At 34.9% G+C, this 27,701-nt stretch overlaps 1 protein-coding gene across 1 annotated transcript in view; it reads right to left on the bottom strand.

Annotated features, from left to right (window-relative positions):
- LOC145693436 (neuroligin-3-like) overlaps nt 1-27,701 on the bottom strand; it is a 211,349-nt gene that overhangs the window by 115,915 nt on the left and 67,733 nt on the right. The window contains exon 3 of the mRNA XM_081769430.1: nt 10,762-11,423. Within this exon, the coding sequence (XP_081625556.1) occupies nt 10,762-11,423 (662 nt within the window). The remainder of the gene's footprint in view (nt 1-10,761; nt 11,424-27,701) is intronic.

Below are 27,701 nucleotides of genomic sequence, written 5' to 3'. Positions count from 1 at the left end.
TTTTTTTTTTAAACCTTTTAACTGGTTATGACGCAGTGCTACGTCATGGTGTATGTGAAGTGAAAACGGCTGCGACGTAGCACTATGTCTTGACTAAAAGTCACTAATGTTCAGTGGCAATGACGAAAATATCTCTTGAAAAATTTTGTTCTAATATTTAAATCGAAAACAAATCAATAGATGGCTCTGAATGCCCATAATGCGCAAACAACATTGGCTTTTGGAATAACAGATCGTACATTGTTGCTCGTAAGAAGAAAGTTGCTGCTGCTGTAATAAAAGAAACTGAAACTGCAATATAAAACAGTAGAAGACGTTTTGGTGAGGCGAGGCCGTCTTTGTAACGATCTTTTGTTTATTGTTGTGCGTTGTTGTTGTTTGTGTGAAACACATCATAGTTTCATAGGTCTGGGCTTCTTGTGGCTACGACGTAGTACTACGTCTGTCACCTGAGAGTACACATTTCCAGAAAAGTGTTCCAGTTAAAGGGGTAGAAGAAAAGCTTCATAGAAATGTTTTTATAGCACATGCTTAATCGAAGATCCTAATTAATAGTAGCCTGCTACTGATCCATCTGGTCCTTCTCCATTTCAATTCTTTGTCCTGTGAAAGACAAGATGCTTACCTTTTCATCTTTGAAAATACAGTTTTATTTTTGGTTTTACTTCTTTTTTCATTGCTGCCTTGCTTAACGTTATCAAATGTTTAGAAAAGGTAAGCAACGTAACATTTGTGTGATTTAGTAACAAAACATGTAATTATAATGCATCATTATCTCCATTGTTAATTTATTTGCAGCTAAAAGACTGACAAAATTCGATCTAAAAGTTTTGTTTCTAGTTTGTAAACAAAACATTTAAACTTTATTGTTTACTGTAAAAGATTTGTCTTCTTGTTATATAACGCTGTCTTAAATTTCAAGAAGAAATATTTCCGAAGCATTTGTTGCAATTCATTTCGTTTGTGACCTCATCTTCATTCGAAGTTATCCAATAAGCACACATACATACATATACCTACTGTATATATATATAATCGCGCGCGCGTACGACACACAAAACGAAGGTACTGCGAGACATTATTGCATTGTGCTGTCACGACAGACCTTATTTCATTTCTACACATCTGATGTAATCAACGCGGGACACATAAAATTTTTACGTGGCACTGAAGTTGCAGAAATGCTGCCAGAAGGCACCTATGGATTGTTTTGTTGCTTTTGTTTAGGTGTTAAGAGAAACAACAAAATGCCATTCTTGAAATTAATAAAATTGAAAAAGTTTCACTGGAAGAAGGAAATACTAATAAAATGAATGGAATTTAAAAGAATATCTTTCTCTTCGTATAGGTTTATAGCTGCTGGTGAAATAATGTTCAGAAACTTTGAAATAGTCTTTCTTTAAAATCGTATGTTTTAATCTCCTACATGGTTACTACAGAAATATTTTATTGGAATTGAAAAAAAAAAAAACATAGAAGGTATCAGCATACATGTCATTTGATAATATTGTTTAAAAAGATTCAATGATATATTCTACTTGTAAGAAGTGTTATTTGTATTTTATTTCTTTGAAATTCTTATAATATTCCAATTCTATCAAGTCTATATGAGACATGATATAAAGCTCTGAATATGGGATTTCAATCACACAAACTCGAATTGGGGTTTGATGCCTAGTCTTCCACGGTGAAATTCGTATTGCAGGTTATTATCCACAAGCAAGTTCCCCGGCATGAAAAAGAAAATAACGTCAGTTTAAAGGATTATATAAAAGGCTAACTTTATGGATATAGAATATGGATAACCTCCGTTAAAGTCACCATTACCCATTAACGGATTGACGTCATTAGTCAACTCGTCCGATATAATCACTCCAGCTTACTATTGAAGAAAAAGTAAATTGAAAGTAAATGTTTTCCGTAAAGTGTTATCATGTGTAGTAACGGACTGGCGGACGTACTTAACAGTTCAGTTTTATGACTTCCACTGCTATGTCCGGAAGTGAGATTTGTATGACTTACTTATTTTCTCGAAGGATTGAAACCGAATAAAATTTCACGATCAAGTTAAGAATAAATTATGTATTTATTATGTTTACTATGTTCTATTCTCAAGAAGTATACCTAAAATAATACAAACCATTGTACTAAATTTTCCCTCTTTACCATTTCTTAAATATGACATTGGTTGTGCCAAACTGTAGATTTATTACTGAAATATGATCACAAAATTTTCTAAAGAATTTGCTCTAATAGATGACTAGTTAAATAATCAAAATTTCTTCGTAACAATATCTTTATGTTGTACTATAGAGTTAGTAATGAAATGTTTTCCATGAGATAGGAAAGCAGTTCATCAGAATCTCGTTTGAAAATCAAAATTGAACGAGATTTGTAAAACCAGAACAAGTTACTCTTACTGCAGTTTCAGTTTGAGAAAAAATGATTCATTAAAAGTTTTTGAATGAAATATTTATTTATGAAGAATGATGAAATCTTTTTTATATTCTCGAGAAAATCAGTTATATTTATCATTACCTCTAATAATCATCATTAAAAGTCTCTCATGAGGCATTTGTTACTACTGCGACTGAATGTGAAAAATGATTTGTTGTGTATCCTATATTTTATGTAGCAAGTGCTAATTTAAACAAAATCGCTGGATTTCTTTCGGGAAAAATATACAATGAAAATTCTTAAGTAAACTAATAATTCTGTATTTTTATATAGAAAATAAATTATGTTTAATTATTTTAATGAAATATTTGCGATATGAAGAAACACCATTGTTTCAATATTCAAAAGTGATTAACTAATAAATATTCTTCCCACTAGTAAAATATAACTTTTGAATTACTTAAGGAGAAATATTCCAATATGGAGGATTTCTGTAAGGTAGAAATCACTAAAGCCAATTTCAAGAAATCCATCATAACAAAATTTATGGCACTAAGTAGTTTTATTGTTTCTAGTGTAATTACTGAAAATTCTTTGTTGTTTGTGCCAAGGATGTTAAAAGACACAAAACTCCAATTTTGAGTCACTTTCCGTTAAGTATTCATGCAAGAGAAAGAGTATTCATGTAGAGACAAGAAGAAAAGTCTCTATTCATGCCTATATAAGCCTAAGCAAAACTTAAACTTGTACCCACGTTATTAATTTGTGTATTTTAAGGTACCTGAAGAAATCATCAATATATTTAAACTTTCAGCTCAAAATTTCTTTTTCAAAGGCGATAAGTAAAAGCTCAGTATGTTGTTCTGTACTCCTAGTACATTAAGCCTACCAATGTTCTTTTGTACTTAATTTTCATTTGAATTCACAAGCGTAATCGTGTTTCAACCAAACAGTTGTACAAAGTTAAATTATTAATGTAAGGTTTTCGTTATAAATTTCAGAACCTTCGTGTCTTGAGGACCCAAGAATAGTATTTTTTGTAAATACTTAGTAAATCCAAATGATACTTTCTTACAAATTTAAGCAAGAATGCTTCCGAGAATGTTAACGATATTGGTTAGAATGTTGGACTAAACATTCTGATCTAGTTGATAAAACTCAAGCATGGTGCTTTTACTTCTCTCTATCAGGTTTAAGAATGCAGTTTGATACGAGAACTTCGAAACCTATCTGACACTTGTAATTGTTAACTTGTGTGCAATTCTTAACTTGTTATATTAATATATGGTTCAAATACCACCTTAAGCTGTAGGTTCTCATCTAATAGAATGTCAGTGCTTGAAAGGGACTCTAAATCTCAAGAAAAAGTAAACAAACAAGGGAAGTAACTAGTTAGTAACTAGTAAATTTCAATTTTTTAACTTTTATGCTTACAGTCTTAGTGGTAGAGTTCATACCTCTGGATCGATCTCCCATGGTTCGAGGTCCATAGTTCGATCTCTGGCCAAGTAAGTTTGTGGTGGATAATATTGTGTCCGTGGGTTTTCTTAGGGCATTCTCGTTTCCAATCCACATTCTCATTCCACCAATTATTGCATTATCATTCCTTGCTGTAATCATTAGTGTTACTTAGCCAAACGGGTATGATGGTGGTGGAGGGTTAAACTGAAACATTTCATTTCATTTTGACCCTTATGGTAATGATACCAAATGTAAAATTTTAGATCTTAAGTCTTTTTTTTCTTTCTTGTGGGGAAATAGAAAGGGGTGGATGACACATTAAAGCAATCGAAACCGAAATAAATGTTTGGATACAATTAGGTTAAAACATACCTCTTATAGGTATGCGATACAAATTGTGGTAGAAAGGCAGTTAAAGTAGATGGGAAACAAGAAAATAACAGTTGCTAGGTGATGTAGGGACACTATTATTGTAAATAGTAAATACAAATGATACTTTCTTACAAATTTTAGCAAGAATGCTTCCAAGAATGTTAACGATATTGGTTATAATGTTGAACTAAACATTCTGATCTAGTTGATAAAACTCAAGCATGGTGCTTTCACTTCCCTCTATCAACTTTAATAAAATAAAATTTACGTTTGTGTTTTTTAGTACAAGCGTTCTCTTTTCTTTCATTAAGTATATGACAACAATTTCTTTCGAAATATCCACGGAGAGCAAATAGCTTAAAGAAAAGAAAAAAATAGGGAAAACCAACTATCAGAAGATCAAGTAGAACAAATTTTCAGAAATTTGCAAGCAAAATTTTAATTCTGCTCTCTGCGGCCAATTACCTGGAGTATACTCTAGTGAAGTACATTTGTGCACCAAAGCGACTTCCCTTTCAAGCCTTTTTATTTTGTGCTTCTATGTTGAAAGTTTTCCTATGTCGGAGGCACAAGCGGATATACGGAGCAAGAAAAGGGAATTTGCGATGGAGAGGGTTGAGGAGTATGGGAGAGAGAGCTAAGAGTTCCATCGCTGAAGATGTAGCTTAACAAGTTCTTATTATATTGGCTTGCCTTGCTTCTTGCCTTGAAATTCCATTGTGGGGACAAGCCGTTAGCCTAGATTCCTCGTTGTCGTTTTGCTTAAAACGAAAGAGTGCTCTTCTTTTGCCGAAAGAGGACATGAAGATTCTGCGGAAAGATAGCCTACAAGATTTAATCCTGTCTCTCCACAAAATACAAACCCAAAATGTTATAAGAGAAAACGCTATTACTTTCCCTCTCTTTCTTTGTTTTTCATGGTTTCTCTTCTTGAGTTAAAAATAAAATCAAATGACGTCATCGGAAGAATAAAACTACTTTCATTAAAGTATATTTGAGCAAGGAAAAATAACACAAAGTATGTATATTGCACATTACATATTTATCTTATGTCCCATCTGTTTCTAATATTACTTGGTATATAAATGCGCCCATAGTTTCAATGTTCTTATTAGAATAACTATTACCACAGTATGCTACAGTTCATGAAAAAGCTTAAATAAGCAGATTTGGTTTTTGATTAAAGCTTGGTTTCCCTCTTCAACAACAAGGCTAAATGAGACGTAGACCTTCAGTTTAAGGTATATTATGAACCACCGTAATACTTTAAAATATTTCAAGGCTTTCCCACTGGGAATTGAATTCGGAACGCATTCATCAAAGGTGCACGCACTAGCCTGTAGACAAGCGGAAAAGGCCGAAATAAAATTTCATACCAAATATAACAAAATATAAAAGAAGTCTATACTAATCAAGATATTTTAAATAAAATATATAGGGTCATTGTCAAAAGTTAGGACACACTTGTTTGTTTTCAATATTTTCCAATTAATGGATGTTGTGTCTTTATAAAACCTTGTTTATTGGAATTGTTTTGTAAAATAAACATTTTCCATATAAGGATACGAAGGTGGATGGTACTGTTAACATCGAGACACATGTATTGAAAAAAACGTTTTGCAGGAAACAAACAATAATGAACAGAAAACTAACGTCATTCTTTGTCTGGTACTGTAGCGTTTCAATGACATTAAGTTGTATTTGCAACAACCCTTATCAGTTCTGTTTATTACCTACGAACAGTTGTGTGTGTATGATAATCAATCACGTCGTATATGGGTAAGGTTGGGTGCTAGTATGTGCACGCGATCGTGCTGCTTTTACAAGTGTGAATTAGTTAGTAAATTAGTATAGCGAATGTGAAAGTACTATAATATTCGGAAGAAAATGTGAATTATGTGCCGAATCACGTGTTCAAGTACTTAGTTTGGGAAAAGAGAGTATTCCCTGCGGAAAATTACTCGGTGTTGCTGATATCAATAGAGACAATGCGTCTGATGCTTGAAAGACCACCGCAAAATAGTTTACATATAGCAAGGAAACAAAATGATAGTCCATAAGCAACAGCTCCTTGTAACAACAAGTTCATTTTAATTATAAAGAAACTAAAAAGAAATTTAATCGCTCCGGAAGTAGCAAAAGATCTACGGAAGAGCAGTTCCCAATCAATATCAGGTGGGACTGTAATCCGAAACCTGCATCTTTATGGTCTTGGGGTTCGTTTGCAGTAACGAAACTACTCCTTCGAGCATTGCAGAATGGTATTCTTGAATAAAAAACCTAAGGACTGGACTGATGAACAACTGAAGAGGACACTCTGGAATGACGAAACTAAATTTCAACTTTTCGGTTTCTAACTCTACATATTAATGCGACACTCTTCCAAAAAGTGCTTTCATTCCAACTGTGTGATACCTACAGTAAACACGGAAAACGTAGCATCATCGTGTGGGTTGTTTTACAGGCATTTAAGTTGGTGGTTTAAATCAAATTAACAGAACAATTGACAAAATATTACATCACAACATTTAAGTTAGGTATGCAATTCTATTAGGATCACGAATTTTGGGCCGTAACTTTGTACAACAGGATAACAATCCCAAACTTTTATGCAGTAATTACTGCAAAGCAAAGAACGGGCACGCATCATCAAAAAGGTGAAATAGTTGCCACAGTCTCACGATTTGTCATCTATAGAGCTCTTGTAGGATGAAATTCACATGACAGTCTGCGAACACATGCCAACGAATATTGAAGATTTATGAGAGGTCCTTAAAGAAGCTGGAATCGTGAAAGTTGGACAAATGTATCAAACAAAAGCTTGATGTTTATAAAGATCTTATCAATGTTAAGGTTAGGCACTTCGATGAACGCAAACTTAATCAATAAATTTGTCCCAATGGAAACAGAACAATGTATATTTGTTTCATTATCTAAATAATAATAATTATTTTGCAAAACATGTCCAAAAAACGGAGGTTTGTGTAGATACAGTGTATTTTGTCTGCAAAATTCTGCTCAGTGCGTTCAGTAGTGTGCTCAGATTTTTGATACTGACTGTAAGTTAAATCATAGCACATGCTAATTAAGGTTGTAAAAAATAAGTTAAAACAAAGGAAGCTCAACTATAAATAAATTCATTAATATAAGTGGTACTCAAGAAAGAAAATAAAATTCTTGGATTAAGATAAAAAATGTCGACGAGATAGACTACATTTAAAATTACCACATAAAAGTACAGGTTGCACTAGAGGTTCATATTACTTGTTATATTTAACAATTTACGTAAAATTGTAGATAGCATATGGTGAAAAATTACAAATCGTTTACCTGCCAATGTCTCCAATTGGGAACATGCTCTTACAAGAAACGTACAGAACAAGGCAGGATCAGATCCGACTAAAGCTTCGCCCAGAGGACATATAATAAAAAAGAAGAAAAAATGCCAAATTTTAGATGCCCACATCCAGAAACACCGGTGATATGCTCCGCTACATAAGAGCACCACTTCACAATATGATGTAAGGTAAACGTCTCAATATACCCATTTATGTCGAAAACGGAAAGGATGGGCAGCAACAAAATAAAATCAAGATATTTGATAGCCATCTTCAGAACCGTGATCTTGGATATAGCGTAAGGTATTAAAATGAGAAACGGGATGTGTGATATATCAATGTAAAGTAAAATGCAAAAGGAAAACCAATGTTGCAACCGCGAAAAACATATGTCTAATGGTGCGGACGGGACGAAGTGTAGAAGACTCGGGCAAAACAAATGTGTATTCGAAGGACAGAATAATAGGGGCAAGACTCCCAAGTCAATGATACGCGACAAGTAACTGCAACAGTGTCTGTGCATGAAAGTGCATCCGCCTTGACAGATTATATAGTGCCTTATCATTTAAAACAATTTAGTAGTAATAACTTATTAATTCCATATGTAAAATTTGACGGACACGTTTTACATGAATTAGTTCATTTATTTAGGATTGAAAATGTATTGTTATATAATTTTTTTTTTTTTTTTTTTTTTTTTTTTTTTGAAAATGGATATCCCATTTTCCACGTTTCTTTACCTGTCATACTATGTAGACACAACAGGCATATTCTCACTTACAATCTTCTTAATATTTAAATACTTAAGAGTCAACCAGTAATCTTTGTGTAGGTTATCCAGACGTACCCAATTCTGATGATCAGTACCTGTTTTCTTATTGCTATTACATTATTATTTATTATTACTTTGTTATTATTGTAATGTCTAATTAATGTGTACTTGATTCTGTTGATATCGTAATTTATCTTAGTCACTTTAATTTCATCTTGGTTCTATTCTTAATTATATATCTCTACCTCATTCACTGGGATATTACTATTTCTTAATCCTTTGCGTCTAGATCATTTTAACTATATCTATATACTAAAATATATTTTATGAAATATATTATATCTCCCAAATTTCGGAAAATAATTACATTGATATTGTATTAACACGAGCTGTATAAAAAGTAACGACAACATTGTTATAATTCATACATGGTTTTATGCTCAGAGAAATACCTGTTACATTCCTTATGATTAATTGGCTTTCATCTCTATTACCTTCTGCCACACATGGGGAAGACGTCTTACACCATCAGCGCGTCAATCTTTTTCAATGTTCCACAGGGAACACCAAATCACGGTGATGGTTTCTGTTACGACGTAATGCTTTCCACACAGCTCCTGGACACATAGTTGTACAACACTTACGTACCACTTCAATCTTGACCCATATGCATCTTTCGTGTATCCGAAATATATTGTTATGGCGTTTCTACTTTCCTCATTTACGGCATAACTGCTTTTGACAGAATAACACACAATCATTATCACTAGTTATATTTCATCATCTCACTCCCTTGTCAACTAAAACACATACATCTTTCAACGTTGACTCAGAGTGTTGACGTTAGAATAGCATTGGCACAATCTTTCATCCAACCTATGTACATATGATAAGTTTGTATTGTATGTTGTAAATAAAATTCTATATAATACTCTATTTCTTTTCCAATTTTGAGAAAAAAAGTAGTATATATAATGTTGCTTATCGAGTTGGAATGGCCGAGCAATCTTAGCTATTAATCTGCCAATTTAAACACTCATCTAAAGTTCAAATTAGGCTCAGGACAATGAGGTTACATATTGCTCTTTTAAATTTCAGTTCATCATCATTATTCATTTCCTTCCTCTCTTTTAGCCTGAAAAACAGCGCTATGGAAGTAAGGATAAAAGATAGACATATAAAAGATAGATAGTCGATAACTAAAATTTAATGAGGGAACCACTATTCGTTGGTTAGGCAGAAAGTATTTACTAAATAAATGTGCACCTGTCTCGTATCTATATGAGGTAGTAGTTTCGATTTGATTATGTTGAAATATAAAGTTGGAAGTTAAATAGAAAATATGTTGTAATTGTTTATATTGTATCAATTGTTTACGTTGTAACAAACACCCGACATGTGTTTCTGTTCACAAAGAATAACCACGTGCGTCTTACTACGGAGTACTATAGCTACAGACGACGGAGACAACTGCGACACAACTGGTCAGGTGACGACGGAGGAACAACAACTCCACTGCCTTACTTTGAGAACCTATATGACCGAGATTATTTCAACGACAGGAATCAGTTTCGAATGGTCAGTTCCCTTTCTTGGCTTCTAGTGTAGTCTTGAAAGCACTTCATCTAAATCAAAATCCTCTTGCTTGCAGTGGAGCTTCTGGTTCATTTTCCTTTCTGCCTTGCAGTTGAGCCTTCTCTCTCTGCTTGCGGTGGAGCATTGGGAGATTCCTTACCACAACACTGATCTAGCTTGCAGTGGAGCTTAGTCAGCACTCTTCCCTTTTCTGCTTGCAGTGGAGCATTGAGTGTCCTACTCCTCCTCACGTAGTTCTCTCAGAGAGTATTCCTTCTCGAGACTGTCAGGTGGAAAGCCTTCCCACCTATATCCAAACATTGGAAAATGTATATATGTTTTCTATTTTAGCAGAATTTTGTATAAAACCTGATAGTAGGAGAAAATGACTCCGGACTGTAATTTGCTCTGCCTATGCTCTACCAACACCTACACAGGCAGAACTTTACAACATTTACAGCGTATCTGCTGACTTAACATATGTTAGTTGGACTTAGATTATCTTGGATCATTAAAATAAATGGGAATTTATTAATTGAAAGTTTACTTCAAGGAAGACTGAAATTGTTGAATATTGTTAAAATCTAATCGTGCACATGTTGAAGATGGCAATCCTTAACTATGATTCTCAGGTACTTTCAATTGGTATATATTGTGATTTATTGACTGCACAAGTATATTTAATCTGACGTAAACAATTTACATAAACACGATATGTTCTCCAAATATTTTTAATCAAAATATACTTACTATCTCTAATATTCAAAATGTTCACTGCATATAATAAAAAATACAAAATCTATTATCAATAAATAATATTTAATCTTATCTTGTGGTACTACTTACCTGAGGGTAGTCACCATCCTTTGTTTGATAATCGAACACATAAAAATAACTTTTAACACCAGGTTTGCTGAGAAGATCTCCCGTCCTTACAACGGGTGCGACAAACTGAGCATCACTTAACGCTGCTATAGTAGCGTCTCTTGTATTCACAGGGTGCTGTACCGTCCTATCCCAGTCTGTATATTCATTTACCACAGTAAAAAAGATCTCGTTTAAATGATAACTGTACGTATTTCTCACATAAGTCCGCACTATTTTGTCTCTCCGCTCACCTTCAAACCCCGATTGGACGTCTATAGCCGAAAAATGAAACAAAGCCTCACTAGTAACAACACCAAATAGGAGATCGTATTTATTTCCCGGCGAATCACTACTTCGTTTTTTCGTCATGTCTTTGTGGAAGCCAGTCTTTATAACAACGCCGTCTACACTAGGACCGAAGGCGCTAAGAAAAGTAGGCGCTGGCACGTCCGCTTTTAAAAGATCTTCCAGTGACACTTCTCGAAGACAGTCCACTATCTGCTCGTGGTCACGATATAAGTCTTGTGGGATTGTACAATTTACTTCTTGAGCTAATTTCACTGCAAAACTCACAGGGTCTTCTACGAGAGCCCAGCTGCTTAATGCTGAGCCAGACAACAGCACTGCTCGATGAAATAGGCCTAAAAGATAAAATTAATATCAGAGACTGTGACATATAAATTTGATTCGGCATTTACAAATAATTTTATGAAGAACTGCGGAAATACATAACATAAAAACAAAGCTTATAATCTTTATTAAGTTATTATTACACATTCTTATTCCAAATATGATGGTGTGATTATTTTCCTATAGGAATATGATTTTCTCGCAACTTCGGGTAAAAAAAAAAAAAAAAAAAAAAAAACATTTATAGAACTGGTAATTATAAAATAGGTTTAACAGCTTGTAAGAAACACAAAACTAAAACAAACAAATGTGGCGTAGATAATATAACTACAGAAGCTATTTTCATTTTGACGGACATTTTGTTTCCATGTTTCAGGTGAAGGTTACACTGCGCCAAATTCACAAAAAGATGCATTTGGCTAACTACTTAATGAATTGTAGAGAATTGTAGGACAAGAATCTTAGATATAATGGCATTGTAAATCGCCACGAAACTTTAACCATGCATTGATTATCTGCTTCTTTATCTTTAAGAGTTTAAAAAGTTGCACTTTAAAGTCATGTTCATATTTATAGACATAATAAAAAATATTCAAAATTTATAGAACTAAAGAACTCTGTAAAGAAAATGGTTACTTCTTCTACCCAGGTAATATAATCATTCGATACATTACAAAACTCATATAAAAACTTTAGATTGGGCGCTGGGGAAGTCATTGCACATATTACATTCTTCAATAAAATGCAACTTTGATACTTTTACTGAACCTAGATGTCCCTTATAGCTCCCCGAGCTGCTAAAAAAATAAATCAGAGGTTAATTATTGTCCTGCACAAATCAATTTGAAAGTGATTCCAGTAATAGTGTTAACCCTTTAGAAATCACAACTTTATTAAAATGAAATTGCATCCCTTCACTTAGGACTTTTCTGTTCTAATATTAATTGTCTTAGATTCGTGGTTAACAGACCATTGCCTTTGTAATAATATGTACTTTTTAATGATACTACACTTTGTTACTTTGATTCATATATAGACATTTGAGAGAGAGAGAGAGAAAGAGGCATGAATGGGAATAACAGGGAAGAGAGGTTGGGTATGTCTTCGTATGAAAATGATGAACTTATTCGTAAGATGGGCTGGGTAACATGCACTTGCAACGTAACTAAATGGTATGTGAATACTAGTCGAATGAGAACAATTTATTCGGACCACGCACTCCTTGATTGAATTGAAAAGGGTTATTGCTTCAGTATTTGGAAGCAATATCACACGAATATATGAATAGCAAATTCAAAACGTTTCTTGTCTAACCTGTTGATCTTCCGGTTAAGACTTTGAAAGCGTTCCTACTTTCTTCCATCCTGGCTACATGTCCTACCCACCTGAGCCTCCTAGACTTGAAGACTCTAACAATGTTTAGTAAACCGTAAAAATTATGTAGTTTCTCTTTATGAAGTATAGGCCATTTCCCATTCCCGTTTCCCTTCGGCCAGAATTTCGTCTCAGGATCTTCTTCTCAAATACATTCAGTCTATGTTCTTCCTTCCGAGTAAGCGACCATGTTTCGCAACCATACAAACAAGAGGCGTGATTATCGTTTTATATATTTTAAGCTTCATATTTCTCGACAAAATTTGCAGCGACAAGATATTTTGAACTGAAAAAAAAAAAAAACATGAATTCCCTGCTTTCAGTTGACATTTAATTTCTTCATGAATATGGTTTTCGTCTGTTAATATTGATCCTAGATATTTGAAAGTATCCACTTTATCAAAAGTATTATTCGATATTTTAAGGCATCCATAATTTGCCGACGATCTCGACGAACTTCCATGTATTTAGTTTTCTCTGCATTTACTTCTAAATCCATGTTCTTCAAGCGTTTAATAGAAAGAAATGCACATTTGCATTTCTTTCTATTGTTCTCCTATCATCCTCTATTAATTTCACATCATCAGCATACGCCATAACCTGGTGAATACCATTCAACTCTAGGTCCTGGTTGCTATCTTTGATTTTCCTTAAAGCGTATTCCAGAACAAAGTTGAATAATAATGGCGACAACGCATCTCCTTGTTTCAGGCCATTCTCGATGTAAAAGCTCGTGGACAAAATTTTGCGTAGACAGACTTTACTTTGGGATTCATCTAAACATATCTTAATTAATCTAAATCGCTGTTTTGGTATTCCAATTTTGTAAGAATGCTGTACAACACACAATCAAACGTAAAACACTGAACTATGTATTCTTTAAAATGTGTATAGTAGCGGGAGAGACCTCGGTTAAGTTCTAAATGGGAGCTCATGTGGTTCGGTTTTCACGTTAATCTGTAGGTCCAAGTCTCATATAGTCTTACTGCTCAAAGGAACGGGAACTAGAGATCAAATTAATGTGTATTGTTTTATATTGCACTAAATAAACTTTACGTATAGGACATCGTAAGTAAAACTGTCATTAAGTACTGATATGACAAACGTTCTTTGTGTTTAAAATACCACTCGCGATGAGATACTTTATAATACTGGTTTCTAAATAGTTGAATGAAATATATTAATTTAATAACCTTACGAATATGTCAGCTTAACCTTTTAAAAATCATCCAACTGATATGTAATCAGAATAAGGAGTTTTCCTTCAACTTGTAACTATTTACCCTTAGTTACGTTTTAAATATTTGTTATCCAATAAGTCTTACACATAATTTTATCATGTTTTGATCCAAAGATCCAATATATTTCAATCAAAAATAATTTTATTGTACGTCTTATATCTGGAGAACTACATACAGTGTAGCAGAACCCAAACTATCAGTATGATGTGCTCATTCCGTAGATAATACGAAAACTCAATTTAGGAGCTGTTTAAAATTCTGTGACCCCTGATCCTAAAGCTAACAATATATTTCAATCAAAAATTTCCTTGTACGCTTTATGTCTGGAGAACTGCATACAACGTAGCCAAACTGAAATTATTACTTCACTCAGTATGATGTGCTTATTTTTGTAGAAATTTGAAAACTTAATTTAGGGGCCGTTCATAAAATTTGTGGCCTCTGATCCTAAAACTAATTATTGGTCAAGATCGCAATCTTTTGATCCATTGTTTGGTTCCTAGAATTCTTATTTGCGTATAAAGGTATACTCTTTTTTGCTGTCTCGCCTATCAATAACACTTAACACCTTAAGGTAGGCCCTTAAAATGTATCTAATGAGCTTACGCTTAAAGTAAGCTTGTAAAGTACATTTCATCTATTTAAAAAAAATTCACAATATATTTAGATTTTTTAATATTTAGAAATACTATAACTTTGAAAACTTTTCATCTATTCTCATCTATTAATTGAACTCCAATAGAACTTGCAAGAAATATAGTTCTAAATGTTTAGTAGTGTTTGGGTATGTTTAGTGCACACGTCTCATACTGGTGCCCCTCCAGACCAGCAAAATTGTTGAACAATATATTTTGTTCGCATAATTATCGAATTTTCCCGGATATCCCAAGATATATGGATATGTAGGGATCATGTTGTGGAATCATTAGAAATATTAATTATTTCAAAGACAAATATAAATCAATCGTCAATCTAAGACACTTCATTGAGAGGAGAAGTTTCATAAGTGAAAATCTAAACATTCATTGTTATTAATGACTGTTTTCAAGAGGTTAAATATACAGTACTGGGATTTAAAACAAATGTTGGGTGCAAGACTAAATCAAGCTCAGCGATTGAATATGACACAATGTAAACAGATTTTCATTGCTCATTTACACATTATTTTTCACAGTATATCGTATGTATGCCTAAAACCATAAGGAGAAAATTTTCCTTTTTTAACCCAGTCGTACTAGCTCACTAATCCCTACCAATTAGATAGGAAAATGGACTAGAACTTCCATAAAAGAATAATTAGGCAAGAAAATACAACAGTTAGTAAGGACATAAAATATTACTCTGACTTTTATATATATATATATTGTACTTTCTATTAAAGGAATATTCTACTTTAAAAAATATTATTTGTATATGTATTGTCTTTAATGTTTCTGAATTTCAAACTTAATAGATTGATTTTGCACTCGTAAATTATCTCAGTTATTTTTCCTGTATAAAAAGTCAATAATTTAGTTTAGTGTAATGATTTTTCACTGTTGTCATTAGTTGATTTAAATTTTCTAATAATCTTTATTACATAAAGTATCTTATCATATTGCATAAAATATAATCGCTTCACCAAATGGCATGAAACATAATATTTGATTAAAATGTCTATGCTTTATCGATTGATTATTATTGAACTTACGTAGAAGATTTGAGTGTTAAATTTTTTATGCTTTTCTCTGCTATTCATAGCAAATATACATTATTCATTATTCCAGAATAAGAAGGGAATCTGGTTCTGAATCATTTTACCATTTACGATACATAAAACAAACACTTTTGAATTAAAGCTGCCTTCATTCCAAGGAAGAAAGTGAGAGGTAACTGGAATAACCCTCTTTTTCTTCTCTTCCAGTAGGCTTAAACGCTGCAGGTACTAAAACTCAGACCATGCTGCAACTAAGGAACACACATTCGTAGTCGAAAGGCTATAAAGAAAGCTCCAGGAACGAGATTTCAGGGCTAAAGATCTCCCGCTTTTACCCCGTTTTATGGCTGACTTCGTATACTAATTAGTACAGACAGTAATTGCCCTTAGAAGAGAAAAAATCCCTATAGCGGTGTACATCACGTTCGCTTTTACAGTTTCAGTTCGTTCAAAATTTGCCCTTTACCTAATCTAATAACGAAATGTGCATTTTTATCCACAAACACTATTCTCATTTACGAATATTTGTATACATTATTTTGTACTTTCAGAAACCACTCAGCTCTAACCATGAGGAATTATTTGAATTTATAAATTTTAAGTGTATATATATTACGTTCCAAAAACAGGCAATGCATAAAAGATATAACTAATAACGTTTTGTATCTTCTACAAATATATTAATTGACTATGGATAAGTAGTGACCGGATCTGTATCTCACATGTAAACATCACGTTGACTACTGAGTGTCAAACGTTAGTATATTGTGTTGTATCCACCTCTTACCAACGGTTTACGGTAATAAAAGTTTCTTAACATTGAAGTATTTTAGATTATGATACTCCTTTCTATGCAACTGTAGAGCCACAAATCTGGATTGCCCGGTAACACTCTACTGCTTCCCTCGGTAGGTTAATACGTATATTGAAGAATACGTACGTACGTTGAAGAATAGATAGAAATGCAACCTCCAAATAGTAAATATATAGTAAACCAAATACTATCATCTTGAGGACCCAAAATCAATTTCGGCCATTTATCAACATGGTGATTGCTAGATCTGTTTTCAAGGTACTTTCATAGTTTATAATTGAGTTCTGATTTCGTTTAACTTAATTTAGGTACCTTCGCTGACATAACTTGTTGGATAATCAAATAATATCACCAAATATTGACCACTGACCATTTGCAAAACGTGTATATAAAGGGAAAGTAGTAAAATACCTTGTAGTGCAGCTGCGCAACATATCAGTATACTGGTCACATCTGGAAACATCAGCCTTAGGTAGAAAATGGAGCTAGAGTTCAGCAGTATTCACATAATGAGTTGATATTAGTGTGTGTCGTTTGCGGTCTGAGTAACGCAGAAATTCCAGTAGATTTACGTTTTCATTTCAAAAGAATTGTAGCATATCAAGATTACTCTCTATCTTACCCCCATTTTTGAAACCCGTATTGAACTGCACGCAGCTACATTGATGTGAGTATAAAATTAGAGTGAAAACAGGAACATAATACTCAACCTCTTGCAGGATTTGAAAGGGTGTGTCAGATCACGGACCGAGAGAACAGTATTATTACATGTATGTGCATAGGTAAGTCAAATCGGACAGCATTTTATATGCACTTATGCTTCGTCTCAGTTTACCTTCTTCCTGTGAGAAAACTAATATCAATTAAGAAAGAAAAGCAGGAATCACCGGAAATCGAAATTAATTTTCATAGTTTATTATTTAGAAAAAGCATATGCTTGTTTTAATTCTATTGGAAATTAGTTTATAGATACCTCGTCTCACTGAATATGAGTTGTTTGAGGAAAGGCAGTTGTAAACTCCACCTCTGAGAAGCTTGAGTTATTAGGTGGAATGAATTATCGTCAAAATATACAACAAAACAAACACTTCGTCATTTCATTTCATTTCATTTATTTGCCTGTTTCATTAGCTTACAAAGCATGAGAAATTCTCATGTAAGCATTACAGTTGTCAGAAAGAAAGAAAAAAAACATACAATATTATCAAGTACCAGAGGTATACATCATGCAATCTTTCTAAAAATACAAAAGCACATAATTAGGTAACTGTTTCTACCACACCAGGCATGTACTCACGGGTAAGTATCTGTTTCCAACTCTTCGGTTAATGAGTCATTTAAATATTCTTTAATTGTATAATAGCACTTCTCAGTGAGTAGATTATATAAAGTCTTACCAAGAATGGAAACATTGGTCATATTTTTCAAGTACAGAGGAAGTTTATTATACAATCTGACACAATTCATGTACACGGTTTTGCTTATATTAGCATATTTTTGATGCATCACAAATATGTCACTACCTTGTCTTGTATTATGGCTATGAACATTTTTATTAAAGATAAAAAGATGCTTGTTTTTCACAGTAAAAAGAATAGATTTATAGATGTATAAGCTGGGGAGTGTTAAAATTTTTGCTTCTATGAAAACCTTTTTACATGACGATTTTGTGGGTAACCCAAAAATTATTCTAATCGCTTTCTTTTGCAATCGGAAAGTGCTTAAACTATTTTCAGCAGATCCCCAGTGTATTATGCCAAAGTTAATTAATGAATTAAACTTGGCGTAGTAAAAGCTAAGAAGTGCTTCTCTCGATACAGTACCTTGAAGTTTGTATAAGGCAAAACACACGCTACTTAGTTTCTTGTTTAAAGTGGAGATATGAGCAGACCATGAAAGATCATCACTTATGATTACACCTAAAAGCTTTGTTATGCAAGAATATTGGAGTAAGTTAGAAGATATTTTTATTCTAGGTGATATACGCGGTTTTCCTGGAAAATGAAAATGTAAGAGGATCGATTTATCATGATTTATAATTAACCTATTTGCTGTTATCCATTTTACTAATTTGTCCGTAAAAATGTCAGATTTCCTCTCAACTTCTTCTATTGATTTTCCTGATATTATTATACTGATGTCATCAGCATATAGAATACATTTCGCTGGATGCATAAATTCTAACAAGTCATTTATATATATCAAGAAGAGAATAGGACCCAAAATGGAACCTTGAGGAACACCTCTGACTACAGTTGATAAAGACGAACAAGTTGTTTGAAACCCATCTGCAGTTAATTTTGATATTTGTACCGCTTGTTGCCTACTGGATAAATAAGAGAGAAACCAGTTGTGAGCTACTCCTCTAATACCATAAGCATACAACTTGCTTAAAAGAATAGCATGATCAATTGTATCAAAAGCTTTGGATAAGTCGATGAATAGGCCAACAACATATTTACTGTTTTTTAATTCAAGAGCTATATTGGACATGTAATCAAACAAGGCTGTTTCAATACTTTTCTTATTTTGGAAGCCATGTTGTGATGGTGATAGTAAGTTACATGACTTCAAAAAATTGCAGAGTCGTGACTTCATCACATATTCAAAAATTTTTGAAAACGTGGAAAGAATGGAGACTGGGTCGTACGTAGGTTCTCAATTGTAACCTAAATAGCAACTCATGGATACAGGCCTCCCTTCCAATTGACTCTGGAGGTCTTGGTGTTCGTCGGGCTGTCGATTTGGCGTGTCCTTCATTTTAGCGTCGTTCTATGGATCCCAGCATATCATTGAGGTACTCCTCAACCAACTGAATGAGCCTCACATAGAATCTGAAGTCCAAGACTGCATATCAGACTGTTCTGACCTAGCAAAGGAAGATTGTTTGGTATGTGTCATTGCACTGAATTGCGTGGAAATGTTGTACTTCTTTTCCAATTTACTCGAAAGTTAGAAAATGTTGTCTTTGTTTTCCCCCGAGCTGCTCAGGTGTAGAGAACTAAAGTGTTGACATTCATCAAAATATCAAACTAATATGTAGTTAATTAATTCAAAATCTGCATTTCTTCTTGCATGTCTAAATATAGTAGAGAAACTGTTGATTGATTGTATTATGCACGAGCAGAGTAAAGCACAATTCAAATGCCATACGTTTTCGTTCAAGATTGGTTTGGGTGGCATCCATTTGTCCATCTTTCTTGCCGTTTTATATTACTTTAAATAACATTTGAGGGACGAAAAATCAACATTGTGTTCACCCGCAAACTCTCGTGCTAATTTCCGCGGACTTCTTGGATGATCACTTTGAATTCGTCAACACTTCCGAATAGAATTATACTAGAACATGTCAGTGACTTTTCCCATTTCCCAAGCTTAAGATTGAACGACAGCATTTTTGGAAACAATGTTGACTAAGGATTTGTTCTTCTGAAATTTACATCACATTCAGTTAATGTTTAGAATTATTTGTAAACTTCTATGGTCCACTACAATTCATGGATGTAGATTTGATACAAATCTTATTTTGGTACCTTACCTTTTCAAATACGAGAGTTGATGAAAACACAGAGTAATATTTTTTTATGACATACATTACTAGAAAAGGGTAGAGTATAAGCCTTCAGCCATATGTAAGAACACATACAGATTTAATAAGTTTGAAAGTCGTCAATCCTAAACAGCTGTAGCTGAAACATAACATTGTTTCAGAATGCATGGTTCCGTTAAAAAAAAAAATCTTATAGTGTTTTCTTTCACATACACAGTTATGAAAAGAAAGAAAAAAAGGACACAAAATAGACTGATTAAGGAAACTGTTCGGAAATTATACTACATGCAAAAAAAAAAAAAAAAAAAGGTATCAAACTCATATTTTTCTACTTTTCCTTTAATTTGTTATAATTTACTTTCCATTCCAATTTATGTTTATTTTTTCTAGTGTCAAACTTTATGTTGTATTTCCTCATATTCCTTTTCCCTTTTGACATCATCCTCTTATTTCTTCCATAACAGAAGAAATTACCTTTACATGACAAAAATGAGAAAAGGAAAATGTGGTAACGTAGCAAAAACAGGGGGTACGAAAAGAGCTACGGGTAAGCAAAATGAGGCAGCGAAAAAGGTTTTTGCAGGAAAAATGTATGAATGCTAACAGAACTTTTTCATTTGCGATCCGAACAACCCTAGCCTTCTCTGTCGTCCCAAGCTTCAAGTCATGATATGTGAGACTGCATCGTCTCATGGAAAAATCAGAGACAGAGAAAAAGAGGGTTGAAAGGGTAGGGAAAGGAGACCCAGTAGGCGTTCAAGGCCTTCTCGTAAATTCCGCGTATTTTTCTCTTTCTTGGCCGAGGCAAGGCGACAGGCATTCCTCTGACACAACCTTGTGCGGGAAAGATTGGATGGCTTTGGTTCAGGAAAAGAGAATCACACAAAAGAACCAAGCAACGCATACATACATGCATGTACACCCATACACTTAAACACCCATATGTGTGTGTGTGAGAAAGGAAATTTATCCCTAAGGGTTTTTCACAAGTAATTTATCTAAAAATTTGTTTCCATTGTTTGTGCCATTTCCATGTGTTTGTTTATGAAGTGTTTTTATTCATAATGTTGTTCTCAAATGTAATTTCACTAAAATTTCCAGTAAGTATAAACTAGAGGTGCTTGCAAATCGTCTATAGAGAGTACTTGAATATCTTGTTCTTGCACATATTTAAGTTAACAATTTATTTAAAACGTAGACATATTGACCATACTATTGATAATTGCAGTTCTATATTAATCTTACTACCGAATATCAGAATGGCATTGATTCCAAAGTATGTTGTATTCGAGCATCATTATAAAATTGTGTGTTATATCAGAGCAAACTTGATTCTCATTGTCACATACTCAAATCGTTTCGAGGACAGCCAAGACTAAACAAGTCAGTACTTTATATACATGAAATAGCACGTCATTCATGAACGCCAATGGTATAACGATATCCCAGAACTTGTTAATTGAACATATGACTAGTTGATTGATGTTGTTAAAGGGGACCTTTTATGAAATGAAATGAAATTAAATCTTTAACTTCCCACGATTATGCCGGTTAGGCTAAAGGAGACGGTGATAATGAGAAATGAGTGAAATGGTGGAATGGAGAAAGTGGGAGGAAACGAGAGAAACCCGAAAAAAAAACAAAAAAAACACGAACATGGTCTTTGTCCACCACAAAGTCCACTTGGCGCGAGCTGGGATCGAACCAGGAACCCCAAGCACTGGAGGTGAACGCTCTACCACTGACCCAGACAGCATGTTTGCTTGCCGCAAGCTTGCCTGCCGCTTTTATTTGATTTTATTTCGCTTTGCCTTATACACAAAAGCTTATTTCTGCTTAGCGCAAGCCGTAGTGCGGGCAACCCACGCTTCGCTTGCGAGACGCTTTTCTTTAAATTGAAGTAAAAAGCCAGTGCGCATTCGATTTTCAGTTGTTCTCAAAATCCACGTGACGCTGACCTCCTTACTTTCGGCGATAAGGTAGTGTTTGCGTTGTTAGTGTCTTGTTAGCATTCAGCTTGAATAAAGGACAAACTTAATTATTTTTTTTAATTGTTCCGTCTAGTACTCTAGTACTCTAGTCCCACGTACCTATAATATCGCTCTTTATTTACTCATATTTCGGTAACTATGAGGCATAACGAATTGTAGTATTTACGTATAAAGCATAAATGTGAACATAGATGGCAGCAGATTTGAGCCTACTTATTTCGCGAAAGAATACAGAATTGTTGCAGATATTTTAATATAAACTTCAAGTTTAACTTACAGTTTACTATAAACTTTATCTGAACGCTGTGTTTAAAGTATAAACATTTTTCTGCGTTTTTATATAAAAAGGTAGAAATTTCAAGTACTCGCCACTAATATAGCAACATGTTAGATATTTGTAAGAAGCAACGGCGCGTTGCGTGTAAATCCACATATATATTGCTCATAACCTCTGCACATGTACCCAAGAAACATTTCAACACAATAGCCACCTCTTACAGATCCTCGTCAACTTGATTTGCTATTAGTTCCTTACTTCAATCCACATTATTCTATAGCCTGAAATCATTCTCCATGTCATCTACTTCCAAAAGTTGAAAATATCTCTGGCCACAGAGAAGGTGTTGCCTTCTACGGCCCGCCCATCCATTGGATGGGAATGAAACTCTTGTTTAAAAAAAAAAAAAATAAAAGCGTTGCGTGTCATACTGAACCAAGGAGCCTAACCTCTCTTGTGTCTGTTAATGTGCTAGCTAGGACCAAGTGTTGCATACGCATTTGTGAGCACAGCACACATACAACACTTAGAGGGTTGACGGAAGTACTCACTTTCGGAGGGCAAACTTGCTTTTTGAATCTCATTCATCATCTTTTCATTCCTTTTCACATTCATTTGGGCTTCGGCCCTAGGATACTTCATTGCGATGGCGGACTCTGGCAATACTAACGGACAAGCGGTTCTTGGTCGGCATACGGGATTACCAGCTTCTCTTTCTACAACTACAAACACTTCGCGTGTTCAAGTTGCACCCACTGGAAAAACCAATCGTACCCGACATTTTTCTTGGGGAAGTCAACCAGTAGCAAGCACATCTAAAGAGACATCCATCTACTGAGTCAACTCAGTCTGCTAAGAGATTTCGTGGCGGATCTATATCCTCTAACATCCAACCAATGGACACTGGATCGTCGCCTTCAGAATCATTATCCGAAACTCTCAACATAAATCCGGATCCCGTTTACAATTTTCTACTGACTGACTTTGACCCGAAATACACACATCCAAAGATGATCTTTCTCCAGATCATTAAATATGTTCCACGTGCAAATGTAGAACAAATAGTGCACACTAGAAACGGATACGTTATAAAATCAAAAGATCCAAATTTTGGAACCTATTTACGTAACAAGGCATCTTATGAAATCTTTGGGAAAAACGCAAAATTAACCAAAAAGTCTGATTCTAGGCCTAAACAACCACCTCCACCTAAAAAATTGCCAATGTTATCTGTGGTTATTCGTGGTGTTCTTCCAGAGTTTACGAACGACGAAGTGCGCGAAGAGCTTATTCAAGAGGGTATTAACATTGACAAATGCATACGCATTAAAAACAATAATGGGCCAACATATATGATACGTGTTTTGTCCCAAAACCAGCAGGCTATCGATCATCTTCTGGCACACGGTGCACCTATATATAAGAAAATTCATAGGGTAGAGCCTTCTAAAACTCCTGGGCCAGTGCCTCTGCGGTGTGAGAGATGTCAGACCTACAACGCTCATTTCACAAACAGTTGTCCAAATCAACCGCGATGCGGATATTGTGACAACCCACATGAAACAAGGTTGTGCCAAAATCAACAACAGCATCCAAAATGTTCCACATGTGGAGAGATGCACCCCACATACAGCTACCGCTGCAAGGCAAAGCCCCCGGCAGAACCTACTCGCCCGGAGTTTACTGCACCCATTCGAAGTTCTGATAAAACTACACCTCCAGCTCAATCTGTTCTGCATCCACTCAGTATCGAAGACTTTCTTCGTTACTTCACTATAGTGCTTCAGAACGTGCTGCCATTTCAACGCGATCATATCCTTCGCACCGTAACTGCCACTGCAAAGTCTTTCTTTAACATCAATATGCATGGTACATATTCAAGACAGTATGCTCACTTTCAAATCGCGCCTCTTGAAACCGCCGTTTAAAGCCATAGCCTTTCTGATCCTAATTATGAATTTATTGTTTATTAATATTCGATCTTTCCAGCAACATAAACTTCTATTCGAACATCTCTTACTGGAAGAACAAATTGATATTTTTGCTATCAATGAAACTGCACTCAAACCCAATGTCCCAGCTCGCATCAAGGGTTATCTCCTTCACAGACATGACTATATAGGACCTGCCGCCAGAGCTCAAGGTGGAGTTGCAGTGGGTTTCTCACCTAAATTACCATTCCGACAATATCATCCACAGGCTTTTGACAATCATCCAGAACATCTTCTATTGTCCATTTATTATCCCTCCATTGTTCTCAACGTTGCTACAATCTATATCCGGCCGAGGCACCCAATACCATTTGATTTTTTCAATTACATTGCTCATTATGGCTGATATCAATATTCACAGTCGCAGCGACCGAGAAAAACAACAATTTATCAACTATGTAACTCAACAGCTAAATCTACATATTCATGCCTTACCTAGTCATACCAGACCAAGTAGCCAAACAACACCCGATGTTGTAATTACGTCACTTAATCTGGTCGGCGATTGCAATATAAAGGTACTTGATACAATAGGCAGCGACCATTGCCCAGTGAAACTAACGCTCAATAAAGGCCGTTACTGCAACACTACTTCGGCTTTCCGTACCATCAAACGTTACGACAAAGCTGATTGGAATAAGTATAGGACAACTATTGAAAAAGACATTAATGATCTTACAGCACCAACTAATGAATCTGAATTGTATAATACTATCTCGCGACTTACAGCTACCTTAACTTCTAATGCTGAAGCGTCTATTCCTATAGACAAAATTTGTCCCCACCGACCAAAGTTACCGCCTCAATATCTGGCCATTGTAAAACGTGCACGGCAGCACATTCGAGAATACTATCGTACTGGAAACGAAGAACATCTTCACTGCTATAGACAATGGCAACGAGCAGTACAAAACTACCTAATTGCATATAAACGAAGACACTGGGTTAGTGTTTGCAATAAGTTGCGAGACGAAGCACATCCTACCCGCTATTGGAAGAAATTTCATCAATTAACGGGAAAGGATACTGTTACAACCTATCCGCTTCATCTCAATAGTGTTCCACTACTCTCGGACACAGATAAAGCAAATGCTTTTGCTGATCAACTACAAGCAGTATTCACTCCAACTGAGTCTCCATGCCAGAGCGAACGTGTTGATATTTCCAGTGTACCTTCTCTACAACCCTCTGTAACACACAAAATAGACTTAAATCATCCTCTTACCAGACCAATTACTGCTACAGAAATACATTCCGCTCTCCGACGAAAACGCAACACAGCTCCAGGAATAGATGACATCTCTTATAGGATGTTGAAAGAGTCCCCGCCTCTCTTTATTTCTTTATTAATATCTATTTATAATTTCATTCTCAGCACTGGATATTATCCGTTACATTGGAAAGTTTCAAAGGTGTGATTGTTTCACAAACCAAACAAGCCCATCCATGATGTTAGTTCTTACAGGCCTATTCAGTTAACTTCTGTCTTCAGCAAGCTATTTGAAAAGATTCTCGTCAACAGACTACATATTCATCTTAAAGAACACGATCTGTTACCAACACATCAAGCAGGTTTCAGGCCAAACTTTTCTATTAGCGACCAATTGCTACGCCTAACCACGGTTATCACCAATCAATATAATAAAGCTCTTCCATCATGTCTAGTCCTTATGGACTTAGAAAAAGCTTTTGATAAGGTATGGCACTATGGTTTGCTGCGCAAACTACAATCACTCCGATTACCCACTTGCTACATTCGTCTCATTTACTCTTTTTTAAGTAATCGAATAGCGTATGTTTCAATAGGAAATGTCCTATCTAGACCTATTTTTCCGCACACAGGCGTACCTCAGGGCTCCGCACTTAGTCCATTATTATATATCTTATATGCCTCAGATATGCCTCGACCACCGCCTAATGTCTATATTTTCCAATATGCTGACGACACAGCATTTTTATCGCTTGGGACAACTATGCTTCAGATCAGCAGAAGCCTACAACTGACGCTCGACAGTTTTCTTATCTGGTGCAGGAAATGGAAATTAACTGTTAATTCAGAGAAAACACAAGCCATTGTTTTCCTTCCACCTAAGCTTCGAACTAAAGTACGCCGAAATCCAGCTAATCTTTCTATATCAGTTGACGGGCATTTTCTTCGACCAAGCGCCTCCGCTACGTATCTTGGTGTGGTATTCGATACCAAACTCACCTGGAAACCTCACTTTCAAAAACTGGCGCAAAAAGCATCAATTAGATTAAATCTTCTACGCCGCCTTACGGGCACAACTTGGGGACTAAGTGTGGATGTCTTACTAAAGACATACAAAGTTTTTCTCAGACCTCTTCTCACCTTTGGTCACATTGCCTGGTGTCACGCTTCATCTAAACTCTACGAGAAGTTAGCAGTTATGGAACGCCATGTTATTCGACTGGCATATCGGATTCGCTTACCATATCCAACCTACATGACCTACGAACACATAGACTTTCCAGACATTTTCGATCATCTTGCTACACTCCGGTCAAGATACATTCAGTCACGCATTACCAATGCTCATCCACTGTATCTGGACACTTTAAGACTTGATGCCATTACAGATGCTCCATCTCGATACCACCACTCACCCCTCAATATACTCACCACACTCTATGTTAAGACAACAAACTTGGACGCCGCAGAGACAGCCATATTTGACATTTACGTCGTCAGAGATCATATACCTCATATTTTTCCATTTTAGCACATGTTCTTCACTCATCACTAACATTGGGCTATCATTACGTCTTACATCAGTCTCGAGTCGCCCCGAGACAGAAGATATAACCATCATGTGTCTCAACTAATGTTCCCAATGTGTTTGTGACGTCAATGCACTTCATATCATTATCATATCTGCTTATATATATATTGTATACCTTGTTACATTTATCCTTTAATTATATTATATTTGTATATTTGCACCATTAGTATATCTTGCACTACCTTATATATATATATATATTGTTTTGTTTTCAACACTAATTTTACGTAGTTTTCTTCTTTTCTCAATTTATTGTTTTTTGCATTACACTTAGACCACCTATTGTACCTGAATTAGCAAAACTAATACGTATTGAAACCTATGCCAAAGAGAGGGCGTAACCCTCTAATGGCTGGGGTTAGTCTGTTTGATACGAAGTCAAGTATGATTATATAAACAAAAATAGATGATTAAAGAAATTTCCTAAACCTAATCCCTTACCTTTATATATAAAAAAAAAACGTTGCGTGTCACAACTAAACCGTAACAATTATGTTTATTTTGATGTTTTGCAGAAGCGGATGGGAGACTTGGGTGTTTTCATGGTTGTGCAT

Source organism: Thermobia domestica, chromosome 8, assembly GCF_964235325.1.
Source record: "Thermobia domestica chromosome 8, izTheDome1.hap1.1, whole genome shotgun sequence".
NCBI lineage: Eukaryota > Metazoa > Arthropoda > Insecta > Zygentoma > Lepismatidae > Thermobia > Thermobia domestica.
Note: the sequence above shows the minus strand (reverse complement) of the source record. Positions and strands in the feature narration are given on the sequence as shown.